The following is a 21,201-nucleotide window of genomic DNA, read 5'->3' as shown; positions in this document are numbered from 1 at the left end:
TGAATTAATTTCCTAGAAATCAGGACATTCCGGTACCAACAGGCCACATGACGCAGGGATGAACGTGATGAGGATAACTACACTCAATCCACGGAGCTTCTCTGGACTCCTCACAAAGACTTCTCGAATCCACGAGGAAAGAAAGTAGAAAATAGAAATAAATTCTAATAAATTCGAAATTGATTAATTGATAAATAAAAACGAGTTCACAACCCTTTAAATAGGGTTACCAAGCAATGAGAAAGAAATTAGAATCAAACTACAACTCAAACTCTTAGAATCCGCGACTTACTATAAATAGTAAACTTAATATTTATAGACGGTCGTGACGTCTACTAGTGCGCAAGGTTTTCGGCCAAAAATAGTAAGTGTCCTATTTGGCTTCACCAAACCGTTCTCCTAATTATTCTAAGCTCTTTTCACATTGGGCGCAACTCCTAAAGCCCGACGGATGGAGAGTTATAATCAAACTAAAACTTGCTATTTATAGTAAAAACGAAATTAAAACAGGGAAACGACCGTCGATCCAGGGGTTTTTCGCAATTCCGGGCTGCGCAACCCGGCATAGCAGGTTGGTTGGCTTCAGTAGCTCGTTCTACCCCAAAATCATATATTTTACGTTAGATAACTCATTCCAGATTGCAAGACACGCCCGATTTAAGGTTCGATGGTCTAGATCACTTCTGTCGTCGACCAGGCCTTTTCTGGTCCATCTTGGCCATGTAACTATCCGCGACCCGCTCTACAACACCACACCATGTGAAGTTAGAGTTTCAAGAGTGATTTTAAACCATTCCTATGGTGTGGTCCACCTACATCTTGAAATGGGCTGATTCACAAGTTCGATGGGGGAAAATGTGATTGTGCACCTAATGGATGGGGTGGGTTTAATTCATGTTTGTCCCCATGCAGCTCTTAGTTAGCACAAGTCAGACTGCATATTGTCCCGACACAACTTTACTTGAATTCCGACTTTCTTGACATTAAATAAAATTTTAAAATAAATAAAGAAAAAGAAAAAAAAAAAGAAAAAAAAAAAAAGAAAGGAAAGAAAGAAGTTTCCTAACCCTCCCATTACAATCATGTCCTATAAACGTCATATTTGTATAATGATTAGAAACATCCATCGCAAGTGCTCCTCACTAACTGATCACATATAAAAAATGATTACAACCATACTTTCCACTAGAAGTAGTTTTGGGGGATTTTATATTTTTTTTAGCTATGCCTCATCTACAGTGGTGCATGCATTCTCAGCAGTCTAGTTTGTCTGCATATGCAATGAGTAGAGTTATAGGTGGGCATCGAGTCGAGTCGGACTGGATTGGGTTCAACTCGACTCAATTCGATTTTTCATGAACATAACTGGAACTCAATCCGATCAGGGACTGAGTCTAGTAGGACTGACTCGATCAAATCCGAAGGGTTAGAGTTCATTTGGATTTCAGATCGGATTAGTCCGGATTGACCACGATCCAAACTCGATCTAATGTACAATCGGATCTGAGTGGTCCTACTCGATTCGCGCCGATTCAGGCCTTCGGTTCAGTTCAAATCGGGTCGGATCCACCAGATTGGGTTGGATTCGCTGGATCGGGTCGGATTCTGCCCAGCTCTAAGTAGAGTCCATGAATGCATGAGCACATACAATCCACCGTGCCCAAGTGACAGTATGATTTTGCTCCTCTAATTTAAATAATCAAAGTTAATCACAACCAGATTAATTCCAAGTAGGGTAAATGAAAAGCAAGAAATTTGAGTCCGCTTGGTTTTCTAACTTTCTAATTTCATTTCCAAGTACTTGTTTAAACCAGAGTTATTGTAGCTCATAAATCAAGCATAAGATACAATTGCAAAGAACTATTAGTTTTATAGTGATTTTTAGGAGGAAATAATTGATATTACAAAATCATTATTGTATTCAAAATGTACATGAAGTCACCACACATTTACAAGAGTAAATAATCATTAACTATTTATAGTTTTAGTTGGAAAATCAAGATGGCCAAAATCTCCCTCCCTTATTATTATTATTATTATTATTATTATTATTATTATTTTAACATTAATTGAGCGTCCGTGCCGTTACCAAGACTTATTATTGCGAACCGTAATAACGTGTATTCAAACTCTATTAGCAAGTGGAGACTCAACCATGGACCGGGTGCTTCCCTGTTCTGCAAGTGGCTCTCACTTCAAATCCCAACCGTCCAAATTGTGGGACAATCTATAGATTGTTTATATCGAGGATTTCAGATTCATTAGACAATTCTATCTTGACTTCTGTTCTGCTTCTTCTGTAATCTATTCCATCCAAGTACCAAGGCCATAGGACAAGTCCTAATCTAGTGCACATCACTCAGATGGTCACATGACTCAATGATCCATGACCCATTCCGTTCGATTGGTGTGTCCAACCATGGATGGAACACCATCTTCAAATCAAACGGTTTGGACCGTTGTACCCCTCCAATTGGTGCATCTGATCCCGTTAAATACTGACCATCGGCTATTGCCAATCCTATCTTCTACCATCCATTTCTAGATAGCCGACCAAATGGTTAAGATAGCATTTCCAATCACCATTCATAACCAGCAGGACCATATTAAAGGTGTGGATCACTGACCCAGTGGGCCCCACTTGCACAAAATGAAAACCTGAGTATACTGTGCACATCCTCACTGACTTTTACTAGAATCCATTTTATAAAACATCTCTGATCACAAGACCACGTTTCAATGGAGACAAGAACTCCACCTTTGAAAGAATCGTCCCAATCTGAGAAAATCCAAGAACACAAAAGACTTGAAATAGTACTTGAATTGAGAAATCCTCTAACACGAACTCCAGACATCAGTCCTGAAAAACATATCAAACCCATGGAAAAATCCGATGATAAAATCAGCGAATTGCCGGAAGCTGTTCTTCATCACATCCTCTCTTTGATGCCGATGAAATCAGCAACGAGAACAAGCATTCTTTCAAGAAGATGGAGAGATCATTGGAAATACTTTTCATCCTACACCAAAACTCTAGACTTCGGCGAGGAATTTGCTAGTGTTCAAACTGATGAAGAATTCACGACCACCGTCGATCTGTATATACAGCAACATAAAGGAAACAAGATGGAAACATTTCGACTCTTTTTTGAGCCGGGAAATCGGTATCGGTCCGATACAGAGAAATGGATCGAATTCGCAACCATGAGCGGAGTTACGGAGCTTGATCTCAACTTCCGTCATTACAATGAATACTATATTGGTTTTCCTGAAGCTTCTGTCCCCTGTAAGCCCTTTAACTTGCCTCACTGCCTCTTTAACTGCGATTCTTTAATCCATTTGAATTTGGCTCTCTGCGATTTCAACTGTCCATTGAATTTCAATGGTTTACAAGCTCTGAAAACGCTCCATCTTCGACGGGTTCATCTAACAAGTGAGATGCTTGAGAGTGTTGTTTCGAATTGCCTGCTTCTTGAGGAATTGAATTTAAGGGAGTGTTTCAGTCTGGACTACATCAAGGTTTCTGGTCCCAATCTGCGGCTTAAGATTTTGATCGTAGTAGCTCGCGGGTCCCCTAAGATTGAGATTTCTGCTCCAAATCTCCAATCATTTCATTACTGTGGTGCTCTTTTCTATGGACATTCATTCGCGAACTTTTCACAGTTAGTGGATGTGATTTTATATTCAAGAGGCTATCAACACAAGAAACCAGAGCATGATTATATACAGATTTTGAAAGAACTAGCTCATGTTAAGGTTCTAACCGTATGCAACGAGCCTCTTAAGGTATGTTTTCATCCCCTACCCATGGCTACTTTCTGGGTTACCAACGTCAGATCCGGACAGTTCATCAGGTGGGGGCCCATTTTTCGTACGTTGTGGCCCAAAAATCAGGTCAATCACGATACCAGATGGGCCACCCGTTGATCTAGACTGGTTGGCCAATATTTCGAGCTCTTACTTTCCTTTATGTATGTCTTAAATTTCTTCCCAACTGGGTCTGTTGATGGCATCAACAAACCACTTGATCCCATATATGATTTTGTGGTAGGAGAAGGTACTTTAGCCAACCAACCTAACTATGTTGGGTGCCCATGTTGGATTTGCGAGATTTGATTAGATCAACAGTCAAAAGTCAATTTTATTTTCATTTTTACTGTAGATGGTAAGTTTTAGTTTGATTATAATTTTTTATCCTTTGAGTTTTAGGAGTCCTTTGAGTTTTAGGAGTCATACCCAACATGAAAATGACTTTTAAAAAATTAGGAGAATAACGCGGTTAAGCCAAATTGAACACACACTATTTCTGGCCAAAAATCATGAAGTCCAGTAGGAATGATGAACTTTATAAATAGTAAGTCACATTTTAGGGATTTTGAGTCTAAAACTCTGTCCTAGGATTGAACTCATTATTTAAAGAATTGTAATTTCATTTTTACGATGAATCAATTTATTTTTGAATTTATTAGAAATTATTTCTATTTATAATCATGATTCAAGGAAACTATGTGATGAATCCAGAGAACTTTGTGGATTTAGGGTAGTTATCCCTGTGATTGACCTCATCACGGTCCTACTCTGCGTCACTAATCTTGGGCCTATGGGTTGGATCTAGTCTAAAATTTGCCCTGAAAAGTAAATGGGTGGGGCTCGTACTGCACTACATCTGGTCCATTGATGGCTCCAATGGAATGGTTTTGAAGCTGATATTTGTAAGCTTTTTTTTTTTTTTCAGCAGATAGCAATATCGGCCAAAGAGAAATATCACACATGGGAAGAATTACCGATCACCTTCGACAATCTGCAAGAGTTGCAGCTCCTGCTAACATCCACTAGCGATAAATCTCTCTCCGACCTCTATACCTTCTTTGCAAACTGCTTTTTTCCTTCTTTGGAGAAACTTTTCATTCAAGTAGGTTTTCATAACCCTCTTGTTAAATTTCATTTCCCACTTCTTTCAAAAGCAGCCCATGAATTCAAAGTGGCCCGACTAGTACAGGGTCGTTCATTAAGTGGGACCCATTGTGAATTTTCCCTTGCCCATACATCATACCTCTCCACTTGTATGATAAAATGCACGACTGGAAAAGCACGGACATTAGCCCTTCTCAATAAGCTACCCTGACCTTTTGGCCTATGGCACATTCTCCACGGAGCTCGCCTGAGGAAATGCCCACACGTCACTCACCCGTGCCAATTTGGCAGCCATGGGGCTTTTGTATTCGAGAGTAGCATGCTGTCACAGACAGGACATTTTTATAAGAGGCAAGAAAACTTGTGTTGAACTGATTAGAAATCTTTAGGAGCTTACAACTTTCCATTATAAATGTGAATCCCTTCCTTTTATATAGGGTCAGGTGCCTTCCAGCTACTTTACATCAATGGTCAGAATAATACCATTTGACAATCATCCAATAGCTATAGATACTTCAATGTAACCCAATTAGAAAATTCATATGTTTCTACCATTCTCTAAAATTCTCTACACTCTTCCATTATATACAAACCTATTTACATGTTTAAATAGAGCTGAAATTGGCTAAGCCCCTGTGTAGCCTCATGTAAATGCCCTGTCCATGACAACATGCTCTTTAACAAGATTTGCTTGAACTTGTCCTGCTTCGGGACTGGCACTGCACTAAGGAATTATCCCGAGGCCAAGGGATGATATGCTCAGCCTTCTCCCACTGTCAGTAATTTATTTCTCTATTTTGCATATGCTCCCAGGTCCTAGCAATTGAGCATGAACACTTCTATTTTAAATATATAGTTGTGGAAGAGCCTTCGAATTGCATTTTCCATAATCTCAAGTCAATCAAGATAACTGGTTTTAAGGGGAGCAGAAATCAAATGCGATTGGTAAAGTTTCTACTAGAGAAGGCCATTGTGCTCGATGCTCTCATATTAATTGTGCCGAAGGATTCTCTGCATCAATGGGAATTTAATAAAATCCCACCACTAGTGTCTCTCCATTATCAACTTCTGTTGATACCAAAAGCATCATCGGAGGCTCAGATTATGCTACGCGAACAGTCAGATGATGATAGCAACTCATGGCCCACACATACTGAAGTTTACTCTCGGTCGACATCAAATTATTATTACTTGACAGATGAATAGCAACCGTACCAATGAATAATGTAATGTGTGAACCGTCCGTGCTTAGTTGAAGTATACACTTAAATTGTTAGCTTAGTTGTGGCAGTAGTTTTATCATTTGACGTCTGGAAGGTGGACCTCACTGTGGAGATGATCTAGTGAAAAAAAAAAAGTTGGGCTTTAGCCAATTCACCATGCGGGCCGCATACATGCATTGTGGCTTGATCTGCATGATCTGTGTGCATGATTTCTTCACATGCAGACTGAAATGCCAGCTTATATAGCAAATGTGCTACCCGTTGGGCTAGCATGCATGTTTTATTTTGATTGTTTTTGGTAAGGTGTAATGAAAGAATGCAACCATTTCTCGTGGGCTAAAATCATGGAATTAGTCAAGCTTTTACTTATCTTGTTCATTAGGGTGATTTTTTTTACTTAAGTGTAGAAAATTCTAATGTAGGAAACAAGAAACCACGACTCTCGGAATGTAGAGTTGGACTACAAAACCAAGGGGCATTTAGATTCAATCAAGGTTATTGAAACAAGCTGTCGGGACTAGTTGTGGCAGCATATGCTATCCAAGTCATGCTATCAATGCTAATTATTCCTTTAATTATTTGTCAAACACCTTAGAAAAAGGGAACGTGGATTGCGTCCTAACCCTGCTGTCTCTAGCTGGGATCCGGCAGGAGCTTTGAGCGGCGACGTGATGTATGGGTCTTATCAACATCGTCCATTCATTTTTTCATATCATTTTAGGATATAAGCTCAAAATTGAGGTAGATCTTAGACAGATGTGGACTACACAGTGGAGATGAAACTCTTACAGTTGAAAACTTCTTGGGGGCCAGAGAAGTTTTGGATGGAGCTGATATTTGTGTTTTCTCTTCATCCCAGTCTATGTAAGTTTATGAATAAGTTGTATGGTAAATAAACATCAAGGTGGGCCCTGGAAAAGTTTCAACGGTGAGAATCATTATCACCGCTGCTTCCTGTGGTGTGGTCTACTTGAGCTTTGGATCTGCCTCAGTTTTGGTCTTATATCCTAAAATGATACGAACAAATGGATGGACGGTGTGGATAAGACCCATACATCACATTGGCAACTCAAAGCTCCTGCCCATTCCTAGCTGGAGCCGGGCGGGGTAGTACACAATCGCATCCAAAAAAGGAGGAAAGATGGATTGTGATAGAGAATATCTGAGGAGCTTAACGGATAGTCTCGTATGTAACAGTTATAGCTTATGTGCACATTGAGACTGATGGTGGCAGAAATGCACATGTAAGGTGCTTGAATTGGGATTGTTGCCATGTGGCACATCTGATGCATGCCACACGCGTGAAAGAAAATTTTCCTCATGTACACCAAACGAAGGATTAATTCTACCTTTTTTAAGTAGTCGTCCTTATTTGCTAAGGCTCCTGTGCAAAGATGGACTCAACAAACGAAAACCCCTAAGTAGCTGTTGTAGGTAGAGGGGATCGCAAATTTCCTTTACATGGATGGAACTTCATGTGGATGAGATCCACCCTATCCATCAGGTGGGCCACCCTAAAAGTCAGGCTGATTCAACACTCAGGTGAGATACACCGTGGAAAACAGTTGAGATGGGAAGTTCTACCATTAAAATCGTCCAAACTTTGTGTAGCGTCCACTATCATGTGCATATGCAGTCCAATCTACTCATCCAGAACTGCACACCATGATGAATTGACTCCCTAAAAATAAGGACATTCTAAAATACAGGATCGCTCATCGCTCAGTAGACCTTACTTTCTATTTTTATTGTGTCCAGTAATTTAGTGGATTTGATTTGAGTTAATGTATGCTATCGTATACTAGTTTTTAGTGAATGTGTATCAACTCTCACACTCTACTCAAATATCAAATAATTCCCATCAGCATGTTCCTGATATTCTCGCTTTCTCTTTCATATTTCAATTGAGCTAGACAACTAAAATAATAATTATAATAACAATAACCCAATTAAGTCATTTTAAAAAAAATGAAGGGTGGAGAAGTTAATATCTCCCCACTAATGTTTTAATTAAAAAATACCTCAAACGTTAGTTATTTTTTAATTTCTCAATATTAATATTGCTTTTTTATTAACTAATTTCATTGATCTACATTCAAGATGCATGGTCCAATCATGGATTAGAATTCCATATTTTAAGGACAAAAGACGTGCATATAAAGTTAGGTTGGGGTGAGATGGTTTGGGCCGGGGTTGGTCTTCTTGAGCCTAAGCATGACCTCAAAATTCATCAGGCCATGCATGCCATGCCCAGATGGGGCTGATTCAACACTCAAAAGCAGGATACATGTTTGGAAACAGTTGAGATTGGAAGTACCATCATTAAAAAAATCTTTCAAATTGTGTGTTGGGTTTCAGCATTATATTCCCAAGCCATCCAATCCACTCATTTGGCGCAGTATGCCGTGATGAATTGATTGCTTAAAAATCAAGACATTCCAAGATCCATGGGCCACACCACGTGAATTTAGAGTTTTAGGAGTGATTTTACACTATTCTTATGATGTGGTCCACCTATGTCTTGAATTGGGCTAATTCATAGGTTCCATGGGAAAAATATGATTGTGCACCTAATGGATGAGGTTGGTCTAATTCATGCTTGTCCCATGTAGCACTTACAATCATGTGCTGTGCACGTTGCATATTTGTATAATGATTAGAACCATACATCAGAAGGGCTCCTCACTAACTGATCACCTACCAAAAGTTGATTACGTTGGACTTAGCTAAATTGACCCTATTGTGTTGAATGAGAGTCATTGCAGATTATATATTTTTCTTGTATGCCACGGATGGTATTGTATGAATACTCAGAGGATGATAGAAGTTGGAGAAGTGCTTTTCTTAAATAGAGGATTGCTAGATTTTGGTAACTAATTATGTCGGTAGCGGTTGTATCTAGTGTCCGATTGCATGAACACCAGTGAAGCAGCGAAAGCGGTCTCGAAATCGGGCAACGTATCACGTTAGCCCTACAATTATGACCCGAACAAACCCCCAATCCATTCTGTTCTATGAGAGAACGGCAAATATTCCACCCCCTCTAGCAACTCTGGCTAAGATGGATGGCTGGCGCAGGGAAGGACGTGATGAGGTTGATCATTGTCTTCCACGGGAATAGCTACTCCGAATCCAGGGAGCTTCTCTAGACTCACAGTGATTACTCAAATCTGCAAAGAATGAAAATAGAAATAAATTCTAATAAATTCAAAATAAATTGATTGATGATTAAAAAAATAAAATTACAATCCTTTAAATAGTGAACTCAAACTTAGGATGAAGTTTTAGACTCAAAGTCCCTAAAACCGTGACTTACTATAAATAGTAAACTTACTATTTATAGACAGTCATGATTCCTACTAGACTTCATGGTTTTCGGCCAAAAATAGTAAGTGTACAATTTGGCCTAACCATGATATTCTCCTAATTTTACTAAGCCATTTTCGTGTTGGGCACGACTCATAAAACTCAAAGGATTAAAAGTTATGATCGAATTAAAACTTACTATTTATAGGAAAAACAAAAATAAAGTGGACTTTTGACCGTTGATCGGATTCAATCTCACAAATCCAGCGTGGGCAACCCATCATAGCTGGTTGGTTGACTAAAAGTAGCTTCTCCTTCCCTAAAATCATATATGATATGTCAAAAACCTCATTCCGATTTGCAATATATGATTGTTTTAAGGTTTTGACGGTCCTAATCACTTTTGCCTCTGATTGGGCCTTCCTTGGTCTATCTTGGCTATGAAAGTGTCCGCAACCACTCTATATCAATGGCCTATGTAAGTACAAACTAAGGTCAACGTACTCTCATTAATGGAAGTGCGAAGGTTGTTGTTAACTTGAAACTTGACAGAGAAAGACATTTTTCCTGAGAGAGAGTGAGAGTGAGATAAAAATAGAGAATTTGTACAAATTCATGATTCTGTTGGAAATATAGGTTTAGCCAATTACATGATAAAATCTTACACATCATTTAGGCAAGAATCTCTCCCACTAGCTAGTTATTCAATTGCTATGTTTAGATCCTAATACACGTGCAAATCATATTTGACTTGCCACATGTGTGGGCATTTTGTTGAGCTCCACCATACGAGGTCTACCTCCAATAAATTATTTTCTTTTCCATTAAAAGACTATTGGGGGGTTTGTGATTTTTTTAGCTATGCCTCATCCACAGTGGGGCCCGCATTTTCAACAGTCTCATTTGTCTACACATGAATGAATAGAGAATGCATGAGCACAATCCACCATGCGCAAGTGACAATATGATTTTGCTCCTCTAATTTTAATAACCCAAGTTAATCACAAGCAAATTAACTATACGGAAGGTAAATGAAGAGCAAGAAATTTGGGCCTGTTTGGTTTTCCAATTTCTTAATTTCATTTCCAAGTGTTTGTTTAGATCAGAATTATAGCTTATAATCAAGCATCATATATAATTGCAAAGAAAGTAGATAAAAGAAATTATAATCATTACATTTTTACATTATAAAATTATTATTTTTAAGGTGATTTTTCTTAGAAAAACAATTGAAATAATAAAATTATTATTGTAGTTAAATGTAAGCGATATAGTTGGAAAATCATTTAGAAGAGTAAGTAATGAGTGCTTATTTACAATTATTTATGTGGTTGTAGTTGGAAAATCAAAATGGCCAAAATTTCTCTCTCTCTCTCTCTCTCTCTCTCTCTCTCTCTCTCTCTCTCTATTATTTTTTAAATTTTTAAACATAAACGGAATCTGTGTGTCGTGCCGTTACCAAGACTCATTATTAAGAACAGTAATAACATGTATTTAATTGTATTAGCATTAGGGGTGTACATCAAGTCAAACTGAGTCGAGCTAGCCTCAGCTCAACTCGGCTCGGCCACTAGCTGACCTCAGCTATCCTCAAGCCTGACCGGCCAGCTCGGCTTGGTTCGGTCAGCAACTCGGGCCAATTCGAGCCAAGATCGAACCGAGTTCGTCCGTGTAGCATTTTAACAAACATGCACTTTCAAAATCTCACTGTATTTAAGACAGCAACAATGGTTTTACATGTATTTTATCAAATACCTTCTAAGCAACATAAAAATCAAAAAAAAAAGGGTATTGGTTTCTTGCCACCCGCTACACTTCGTTAAGTCATTTCATCAAACACTTAGTGAGCAACATCAATATCAAAGTAACTGAGTCATCGAAGTGGTTCGATCTGAGCTGAGTTCGATCCGAGTCGAGTAGGGGCCAGCTCAAACTCGCCTCGAACTCATTTTCAAGCTCAAAAAATCAGCTCAACTGGGCACGAATTCAGCTTCGAACCAAGTCCAATCGTGCTTTTTCGAGTCGAGTGGAGCGAGGTAACCGAGCTAGCTCGGTTTGTGTACACCTCTAATTAGCATGTGGAGACTCAACCATGGACCGGGTGCTTACCTATCCTGCAAGTGGCTCTCACTTCAAATCCCAACCGTCCAAATTGTGGGACCCTCTATAGATTGTTTATATCAAGGATATCAGATTCCTTAGACAATTCTATCTTGACTTCCGTTCTGCTTCTTATGTAATCTATTCGATCCAAGTAGCTAGGCCATAGAACAAGCCCTAATCTAGTGCACATCACTCAGATGGTCACATGACTTGATGATCCACGACCCATTCCGTTCGATTGGTGTGTCCAACCATGGATGGAACACCATCTTCAAATCAAACGGTTTCTAGGTGCATCTGATCCTGTTAAATACTGACCATCGGCTATCGCCACTGCTTTCTTCTACCATGCATTTCTAGGTCGCTCATCAAATAGTTAAGATGGCATTTCCAATCCCCATTCATAGCCAGTAGGACCATATTAAAGGCGTGGATCACTGACCCAGTGGGCCCCACTTGCACAAACTGAAAACCGGAGTATACTGTGCACATCCTCACTGAGTTCCACAAGAATCCATTCTATATAAACATCTCCGATCACAAGACAACGTTTCAATGAAGACAAGAACTCCACCTTTGATAGAATCGTCCCAATGTGGGAAAATCCAAGAACAAAAAAGACTTGAAATGGTACTTGAATTGAGAAATCCTCTAACACAAGAACTCCAGACATGAGTCCTGAAAAACATATCAAACCCATTGAAAAATCTGATGATAAAATCAGCGAATTGCCGGAAGCTGTTCTTCATCACATCCTCTCTTTGATGCCAATGGAATCTGCAACGAGAACAAGCATTCTGTCAAGAAGATGGAGAGATCATTGGAAATGCTTTTCAGCCTACACCAAAACTCTAGACTTCGGTGAGGAATTTGCGAGTGTCCAAACTGATGAAAAATTCACAGCCACCGTCGATCGGTATATACAGCAACATAAAGGAAACAAGTTAGAGATATTTTGATTCTTTTTTCAGCCGGGCAATCGGTATCAGTCCGATACTGAGAAATGGATTGAATTCGCAACGACCAAAGGAGTCACTGAGCTTGATCTCGATTTCCATCCTTCCGCTGCACACTATATTGGTTTTGGTGAAGATTATGTCGCCTGTAATCCCTTCAATTTGCCCCATTGCCTCTTTAGTTGTGATTCTTTAATCCATCTGAATTTGGCTCTCTGCTATTTCAACTGTCCATCGAATTTCAATGGTTTCCATGCTCTGAAAACGCTCCGTCTTCGACGGGTTCATCTAAAAAGTGAGATTCTTGAGTGCATTGTTTCGACTTGCCCGCTTCTTGAGGAATTGAATTTAAGGGAGTGTTTTGGTCTGGACTCCATCAAGGTTTCTGGTCCCAATCTAAGACTTAAGATCTTTTTCGTGGTAGCTCGTGGGTCCCCTAAGATTGAGATTTCTGCTCCAAATCTGCTATCATTTCATTACTGTGGGGCTCTTTTTTATGGACATTCATTCGGGAACATTTCATCATTGGTGGATGTGATTTTAAATTCAATACACTATCAATACACGGAACCCGAGAATGATTATATACAGATTTTGAAAGACCTGGCTGGTGTTAAGGTTCTAACAGTATGCGACGGGCCTCTTAAGGTATGTTTTCATCCCCTACCCATTGCTCTGGCTTTCCTTTCAATGGACCATTTCGAGGATGGAGGTGCCTGGTTTTTGGGGCCACAACACAAATTCTGGATCTACAAGATGGATAGCTGAAATTGTCATGCAGAATAATGCATTTGTAGCTGATGGCCCCAATGGCATGGTTTTGAAGCTAATATCCCGAAGTTTGGTTTTTTTTTTTTGGTTTTGTTTTTTATTATCTCTCAGCAGATAGCAATATCGGCCAAAGAGAAATATTACGCATGGGAAGATTTACCAATCACCTTCGGCAATCTGCAAGAGTTGCAGCTGCTGCTAACATCCATTAACAATAAATCTCTCTCCTACCTCTGTGGCTTCTTTGCAAACTGCGTTTTTCCTTCTTTGGAAAAACTATTCATTCGAGTAGGTTTTCATAACCCTCCTGTTAGATTTCAGTCCCCCGATTCTTTCAAAAGCAGCCCATGAAAAGTGGCCCGACTAGTACAGGGTCGTTCAATAGGTGGGACCCATTGTGAAAATGCCCTCGCCAATACATCATACCTTTCCGCTCGTCACCACACTTGTATTCAGTACTAGCGAGCATGTTGTCACAGACCAGGCATTTTTATAGGAGGTAAGAGAACTTGTATTGAACTGATTAGAAATCTCAGGAGCTTACTACTTTTCCGTTACAAATGTGAACCCCTTCCTTCTATATAGGGTCAGGTGCCTTTTAGCTACTTTACATGAATGGTAAGAAAAATGCAATTTAACAATCATCCCCAATAGGTATGAATACTCTAGAATTCCATTAGATTCTATGCAGCCCTACTAGAAAATTCATATATTTCTACCATTCTCTGCAATTCTCTACACTCTTCTTTTATGTACAAACCTATCTACTTGTATAAATAGAGTGGGATTTGGCTAAGCCCCTGTAGCCTCGTATAAATGCCATGTTCATGACAACATGCTATCTACCAAGATGTGCTTTAACTTGTCCCTCACCAACACATGAGCTAAGGACCAGAGTTTTACCCTGCGTCAGGTCGGGGACTGAGCTAAGGAATCGTCCCAAGACCATGTTGGCGGTTACCGGACCCTATTGCAGGCTAATCCAAGGGCTGCTATGCTCAGCCTTCTCCCACCGGCAGTAATTTATTTCTCTACTTTGCATTTGTTCACAGGTCCCAGCAAGTGAATCCCTTTTCGACTTCCGTCTTCGAAACATAGCTGTGGAAGAGCCTTCAAATTGCATTTTCCATAATCTCAAGTCAATCAAGATAACCGGTTTTAAGGGGAACAAAAATGAAATGAAATTGGTGAAGTTTCTATTAAAGAAGGCCATTGTGCTTGAGGCTCTGATCTTAGTTGTGCAGAAGGATTCTGTGGTTCAATGGGAATTTACTCAAATCCCACCACTAATGTTTGTCCATGACCAACTTCTGTTGCTACCAAAAACATCATCGGATGCTCGGATTCTGTTATGCAAACAGTCAGATGATGATAACAACTTATGGCCCACACATACTAAATGTTACTTTTGGTTGACTAGAAATTTTTAACACATGAATGTCTACAGTACCAACAAATGTAATGTGTAAACCGCACGTTGTTCTTCGTTGAAGTATGCAGTTAAATTGCTAGATTATTAGTTGTTGTGCCTGTAGTTTTATCATTTGATGTTTTGTAGGTGGGCCCATTGTGCATGATACTCTTCCTAATGCAGCCCCACGTGCCAGCTTAGCACATGTGCTACACATGAGGATAGCATGCATGTTTTATTTTGATTGTTTTTGTTAATGTGTAATGAAAGAATGCAATATGCCAGGAGCTTATTCAACAAATTATGAAGCCATAGGCTGTGAAAAGTTTTAATATAGATGGGATTTTTTTTTTTCAACTACTCTCCTACCACTTTGCCAGTACATGTCCACTGTTGGAGGAGGAGGATTGCATAAGATAACATTTGTGGGAAGGCAATTAGTCATTCTCATGGGCTCAAGTTTATACTATCTTGTTCATTAGGGTGATTTTGTAAATTAGTGTGGAGAATTTTAGAGTAAAAGAGAAGTGTGTGGATATTTATGGAGAGTGGTGGAAGTGTATATAAGTGTGAACGCTGCGTGGAGGGCTCGACCTTTCCATCCCGACACAATCCATTGCAAGGAAAGGAATGATGGAGATTTGGGCACTTGCCACTCATTTCAGTACAGGGCAGTTTCAGGTGTATGTGATTGGTTTGGCTTGGTTTTGTTTTTTTGGTTGTGTAATACCTTTCCAAGGTGGATAAAATAGTGTGTTTGAACATTTGGAGTCGCCATTAGCCAATTATGCTTGCTTTTATCTATGGTTGGCTTGGGCATGTGATGTAGGGATAGACGTGATGAGGCCGAGCACCGTCTTCCATGGAGTTTCTCTGGACTTTTCACAGAGATTCCTCGAATCCATGAGGGAAAGAAATAAATTCTAATATAAATAAAAAAATAACTTGATCATAAAAACGAATTTATGATCCTTTAAATAGTGATAACAAACCTAGGAAGAAGTTTGGGAATCAAACTCAACTCAAACTCTCTAAAATCCTGACTTACTATAAATAGTAAACTTACTATTTATAGACGGTCATGATTTCTACTAGACTTCATGGTGTTCAGCGAAAAAAGTAAGTATCTAATTCGTCCTAACCACGTTATTCCCCTAATTTTTCTAAGCCCTTTTCATGTTGAGCATGACTCCTAAAACTTACTATAAATAGTTATGATCGAACTAAAACTTACTATTTATAGTAAAAACATAAAGAAAATGGATTTTCGACAGCCAATCTGATGGAATCTCGCAAATTTGGCATGGGAAACCCGGCATAGTGGGTTGGTTGGCTAAAGTAGCTTCTTCTACCCCAAAATCATATATGGTTTGTTGAATAATTCATTCCGGTTTGCAATATATGCATATTTAAAAGTTTTGGTGGTCTGGATCACTTCTGCCTCCGATCAGGCCTCCTTTTGTCCATCTTGACTATGAAACTGTCCACGACCCACTCTACATCAGTATGTACCTTGTGGTTGAGGAATTATGAAATTTTACGACCTGAGTGACTCCTATAATTGGCCCGCCATCGCAAAGGTATGGGTTAGGGTCTCGGTTACAAGAGGAAGGGGTTACCCTCTCTTACCTGCACTACGTGCGACCTCTAATTTATGGGACGCGAGCTTAGATGGGCTACATCACTAGAAATAGTTGAGATGGAAAGTCCCCCCATTAAAAAACTTTCCAAATTGCGTATGAGGTTTAGTGTTATGTGACTATGCCATCTAGTCCATTACAAGTTTATTTGTTTTGGGGGTTTATGATTTTTCAACTATGCCTCTTCCATGAATGCAATGGGTAGAGTCCATGAATGCACAGAGCACATCCACCATGCCCAAATGACAATATGATTTAGCTCCTCTAATTTCAATAACCAAAGTCAATCACAAGCATATTGACTACAAGGAGGTAAACAAAGAGCAGCAAATGTGGGTCCGTTTGGTTTTCTAGTCTCCTAATTTCATTTTCAGGTGTTTGTTTAAATAGCAAATGGTTAAGATAGCATTTTCAATCCCCATTCAAGGCCAGCAGGACCATTTCAAAGGTGTGAATCACTGACCCAGGAGGACCCACTTGTACAAACTGAAAAGCTGAGTATACTATGCACATCCTCATTAGCTTCCACTTGAATCCATATATAAAACATCGAAACAATCGTTTTAATGAAGACAAGAACAACAACCCCCCGATTACAAGACAATCATTTCAATGAAGACAACAACTCCACCTTTGAAATGATCGTCCTAATGTGGGAGAATCCAATAATATAAAAAAAGGGACTTCAATGGGACTCGAATTGAGAAGCCCTCCAAAACACAAACTCCAGGCATCAGTCCCAAAACCATTTCAAAGCCATGGAAAAATCCGATGACAGAATTAGTGAACTGCCGGAAGCCATCCTTCATCATATCCTCTCTCTAATGCCAATGAAATCCGCAACGAGAACAAGCATTCTGTAAAGAGGATGGAGAGATCATTGGAAATGCTTTTGGCCTTACTCCAAAATTCTAGATTTTGGCAAGGAATTTGTGAGCGCCCATACTAATAAAGAATTCACAGTTACTGTCAATCGGTATATACAGCAGCATAGAGGCAACAAGGTAGAAACATTTCGACTCTATTTTGATCCAGACCATCGGTTTCAGTCTGATACCGAGAAATGGATCGAATTCGCAAGTATGAAAGGAGTCACTCAACTTCTGTCGTTACTCTGAATACTCTCTTGAATATCCTGATAAACATTGTGTTGTCATTAAACCTTTTAAGTTGCTTAATTGCCTTCTTAGTTGTGATTCTTTAATCCATTTGAAGGTGTCTCTTTGCAATTTCAACTGCCCATCGAATTTCAACGGTTTCCATGATCTAGAAACACTCCATCTTCGACACCTTCATCTAACAAGCGAGATGCTTGAGAGCCTTGTTTTGAATTGCCTGCTTCTTGAGGAGTTGAGTTTAAAGGAGTGTTTTGATTTGTACTCTATTAAGGTTTCTGGTCCCAATCTGCAACTTAAGATCTTGATTGTGTTAGCTTATGGGCCCTACAAGATTGAGATTTCTGCCTCAAATCTCCGATTGTTTCATTACTGTGGTGTTGCTTTCTATGGACAGTCATTCACGAACATTTCATCATTGGTGGATGTGGTTTTAAATTCAATAGGCTATCAACAAAGGGAGCCCAAGCATGATTATATACAGATTTTGAAAGACCTGGCTCATGTTAAGATTCTAACTGTATGCAACGAGCCTCTTAAGGTATCTTTTCATCCCCTACCCGTGGCTATTGGCTGGATTACCAATGTCAGATATGGACTGTTCATCAGGTTGGCCCACATTATTTATGCATTGTGGCCAGGTCAATCAGGATCTCAGATGGCCCACCCATTAATATGGACTGGTTGGTGATTCTTTTGAGCTCTTACTTTCCTTAGTGGACCATTTTGTTGCTGGAGGTGCCTGGTTTTCAGGGCCTCAAAACAAATGGTGGCTCTACAAGATGTATAGCTGGAATCATCGTGCAGAGCGCTGCATTTGCACGGTGTGAAACGTAGCAGTGGTAGCTCTGTTTGTGATGTAGGGAGGGACGTGATGGGGTCATTCACCGTTTTCCTCAGGATATCTACTCCAAATCCACAGAGCTCTTTGGACTCCTCATAGAGCTTCCTCGAATATAGGAGGGATAAAAGTAGAAATAATTTTTAATAAATTCAAAATAATTTGATTGATGATAAAAAAAATGAAATTATAACTCTTTAACTAAGGAACTCAAACCTAGGAAGGAGTTTTAGATTTAGACTCCAACTCAAACGCCTTAAAGACATGACTTACCATAAATATATAAACTTACTATTTATAGACGACCTCTATTCCTACTAAACTTCATGATTTTTTACCAAAAATAGTAAGTGTCCAATTTAGACCAACCACTTTATTCTCCTAACTTTTCTAAGCCATTTTCATGTTGGGCACGACTTCTACAATTCAAAGGATCAAAAATTATACTCCGACTAATGCTTAGTATTTATAATTTTAAAAAAAGGGAAATAAATGGGACTCTTGACCATCGATATGATGGATTCTTGCAAATCCGGTGTGGCAACCCGGCATAGCGGGGTTGGTTGGGTTAAGTAGGTTCTCCTACCCGAAAATCATATATAATATGTCGAAAAACTCAATCCCGATTTGCGAGATGATCCGGATCATTTCTGCCTCCAATCGGGCCTCCATATTTGCCATGAAAGTGTCTGTGACCCACTCTACATCAGTTTGTGGGGAACACAGGGCATCACACTGGATTTGAATCTGAGTCGACTCAGTCGAGTAGCATCAGATTCATCCAAGTTTTAAATCCATGGGCCCATGGGACTGGACTTCAGTTATTGTTTGTGCCCATGGGCCAGAGTTTGGTCTGGACAAACAACCAAATGAGACATCCGGCATGTAGATTTAAAACATTGTTAGATGAGCCCTAGCTGAGCTCAAATCCTAGCCAGTTTTGAATTCCATGGCTAATCTTGGGCTTGGCTGGTCTACATCTGGTCCATTGATGGCCCCAATGGCATGCTTTTGAAGCTGATATCTGTATTTTGTTTTTAATCTCTCAGCAGATAACAATATCAGCCCAAGAGAAATATCACACACTTTTCATTCAAGTAGGTTTTCTTAACCTCCTATTAGATTTCATTTCCTGTTAAAAGAAGCCATGCATTCGTTGTGGCCCGGTGAGAACAGGGCCATTCGTTAGGCCATGGGGCTTTTGTATTCGGCAACTGCACGTTGTCACAGACTGGACTTTTTTACAGGAGGTAAGAGAACTTGTATTGAACTAATTAGAAATCTCAGGAGCTCACAACTTTCTGTTACAAATGTGGACTCCTTCCATTTATATAGGGTCAGGAGCTTTCTAGCTACTTTACATCAATGGTTAGAATGATGCAATGTAGCAATCATCCAATAGCTATGAATACTCTAGAACTCTGTATGATTCTATGCAACCCCACTAGAGAATCCATACATTTCTACCCTTCTCTAAAATTCTCGACACACTTCTACTCTATACAAACCTATCCACATGTATAAAGAGCTGAAATTGGCTAAGCACCTGTCACCTCATGTAAATGACTCGTCCATGACAACAATGTGGTCTACCAAGATGCACTGTAGCTTGTCCCTACCCAGCACATGAGCTAAGTACCAGAGTGTTACCCTGCTCAGGGACTGGGAGTTAGCTGAGGAATCATCCCAAGACAGTGTTGGGCAATTGCCAGACCCTCGGGCAGGCCAATCCATGGGTCTCTATGCTTAGCCTTCTCCCACTAGCAGCAATTTATTTCTCTATGCTTAGCCTTCTCCCACTAGCAGTAATTTATTTCTCTATGCTTAGCCTTCTCCCGCTAGCAGTAATTTATTTCTCTACTTTGCATCTGCTTACAGGTCCAAGCAATTGAAGCCATTGAGTATTTTGATAACATAGCCGTGAAAGAGACTTCGGAATGCATTTTTGATAAACTCAAGTTGATCAAGATAACCGGTATTATGGGGCACAGAAATGAAATGCGATTGGTGAAATTTCTACTAGAGAAGGCGACTGTGCTCGAGGCTTTGATCTTAATTGGGCAGAAGGATTCTTTTCTTCAATCGAAATTTACTCAAATCCAACCACTAATGTTGCTCCATGACCAACTTCTGTCACTACCAAAAACATCATTGGATGCTCGGATTGTGTTATGTGAACAGTCAGATGATGATAACAACTTATGGCCCACACATACTGAAGCTTACTCTTCAGTTGAATTCAAATTATGAACACATGAATGGTACCAGCAGATGTAACGTGTGAAGCGTTTGTGCTTAGTTGAAGTATGTAGTTAAATCGTTAGCTTATTAGGGGATGTACCTGTAGTTTTATCTTTTAACATCTGTAAGGTTGGCCCACTGTAGAGATGATCTTGCGAATAGAGGTAGGCTTTAAACAATTCAATAGTCAGGCTGCATACATCCTGACTTACCTGTTTGGTTGATCCCAGCTTAGCACATGTGCTACCCGTGGGGCTAGCATGCATGTTTTATTTTGATTGTTTTTCTTACTGTGTAATGAAAGAATGCAATCATTCTCAAGGGCTCAAGCCATGGAATAAATCAAGCTTTTACTTATCTTGTTCATTAGGGTGATTTTGTAATTAAGTGTAGAAATTTCTAAAATAGAAGAGAAGCATGTGGATAGTTGTAGGAAATGTTAGAAATGTATATAACATTTATAGCTTAAGTGCACATTGATAGGTGCCATATATTTGTCAGTTCAAGATTAATGGCAGCACAGGTGCACATGTGGGGTGCTTGAATTTGGATAGTTGCACATGTGGCATATCTAATGCATACAAATTAAAATGTGGTTGTGTATGAATGAATTCCCCTACTATCTCATGTTGAATTCTATATGAAATTAATTACAGCTCAAAAGATACTTTGATAATCCT

At 39.5% G+C, this 21,201-nt stretch overlaps 1 protein-coding gene across 2 annotated transcripts; it reads left to right on the top strand.

Annotated features, from left to right (window-relative positions):
• The first annotated feature begins 2,752 nt into the window (after window positions 1-2,752).
• Window positions 2,753-20,760, top strand: LOC131236466 (putative FBD-associated F-box protein At1g61330). Of its 2 annotated transcripts, none has more exons than XM_058233673.1 (3): window positions 2,753-3,786; window positions 4,736-4,912; window positions 20,159-20,760. In XM_058233673.1, exons 1-3 carry the CDS (start codon window positions 2,881-2,883, stop codon window positions 20,528-20,530), a joined length of 1,455 nt encoding a protein of 484 aa, XP_058089656.1. In that variant the 5' UTR covers window positions 2,753-2,880; the 3' UTR covers window positions 20,531-20,760. The 2 variants fall into 2 exon arrangements, with proteins under 2 accessions (XP_058089656.1, XP_058089645.1); XM_058233662.1 differs by lacking the exon at window positions 20,159-20,760 and adding an exon at window positions 14,326-14,794.
• The last annotated feature ends 441 nt before the right edge of the window (window positions 20,761-21,201 follow it).

Source organism: Magnolia sinica, chromosome 1 (genome assembly GCF_029962835.1).
Source record: "Magnolia sinica isolate HGM2019 chromosome 1, MsV1, whole genome shotgun sequence".
Lineage (NCBI taxonomy): Eukaryota > Viridiplantae > Streptophyta > Magnoliopsida > Magnoliales > Magnoliaceae > Magnolia > Magnolia sinica.
Note: the sequence above shows the minus strand (reverse complement) of the source record. Positions and strands in the feature narration are given on the sequence as shown.

What these genes read in the sequence shown, in the direction of transcription:
- LOC131236466 (XM_058233662.1), top strand. Translation starts at nt 2,881, where the DNA reads ATGGAAAAATCCGATGATAAAATCAGCGAATTGCCGGAAGCTGTTCTT. An exon ending in TATGCAACGAGCCTCTTAAG is followed by an intron (nt 3,787 to 4,735) that starts GTATGTTTTCAT and finishes TTTTTTTTTCAG; the next exon opens with CAGATAGCAATATCGGCCAA. An exon ending in TGGAGAAACTTTTCATTCAA is followed by an intron (nt 4,913 to 14,325) that starts GTAGGTTTTCAT and finishes ATTTGTTCACAG; the next exon opens with GTCCCAGCAAGTGAATCCCT.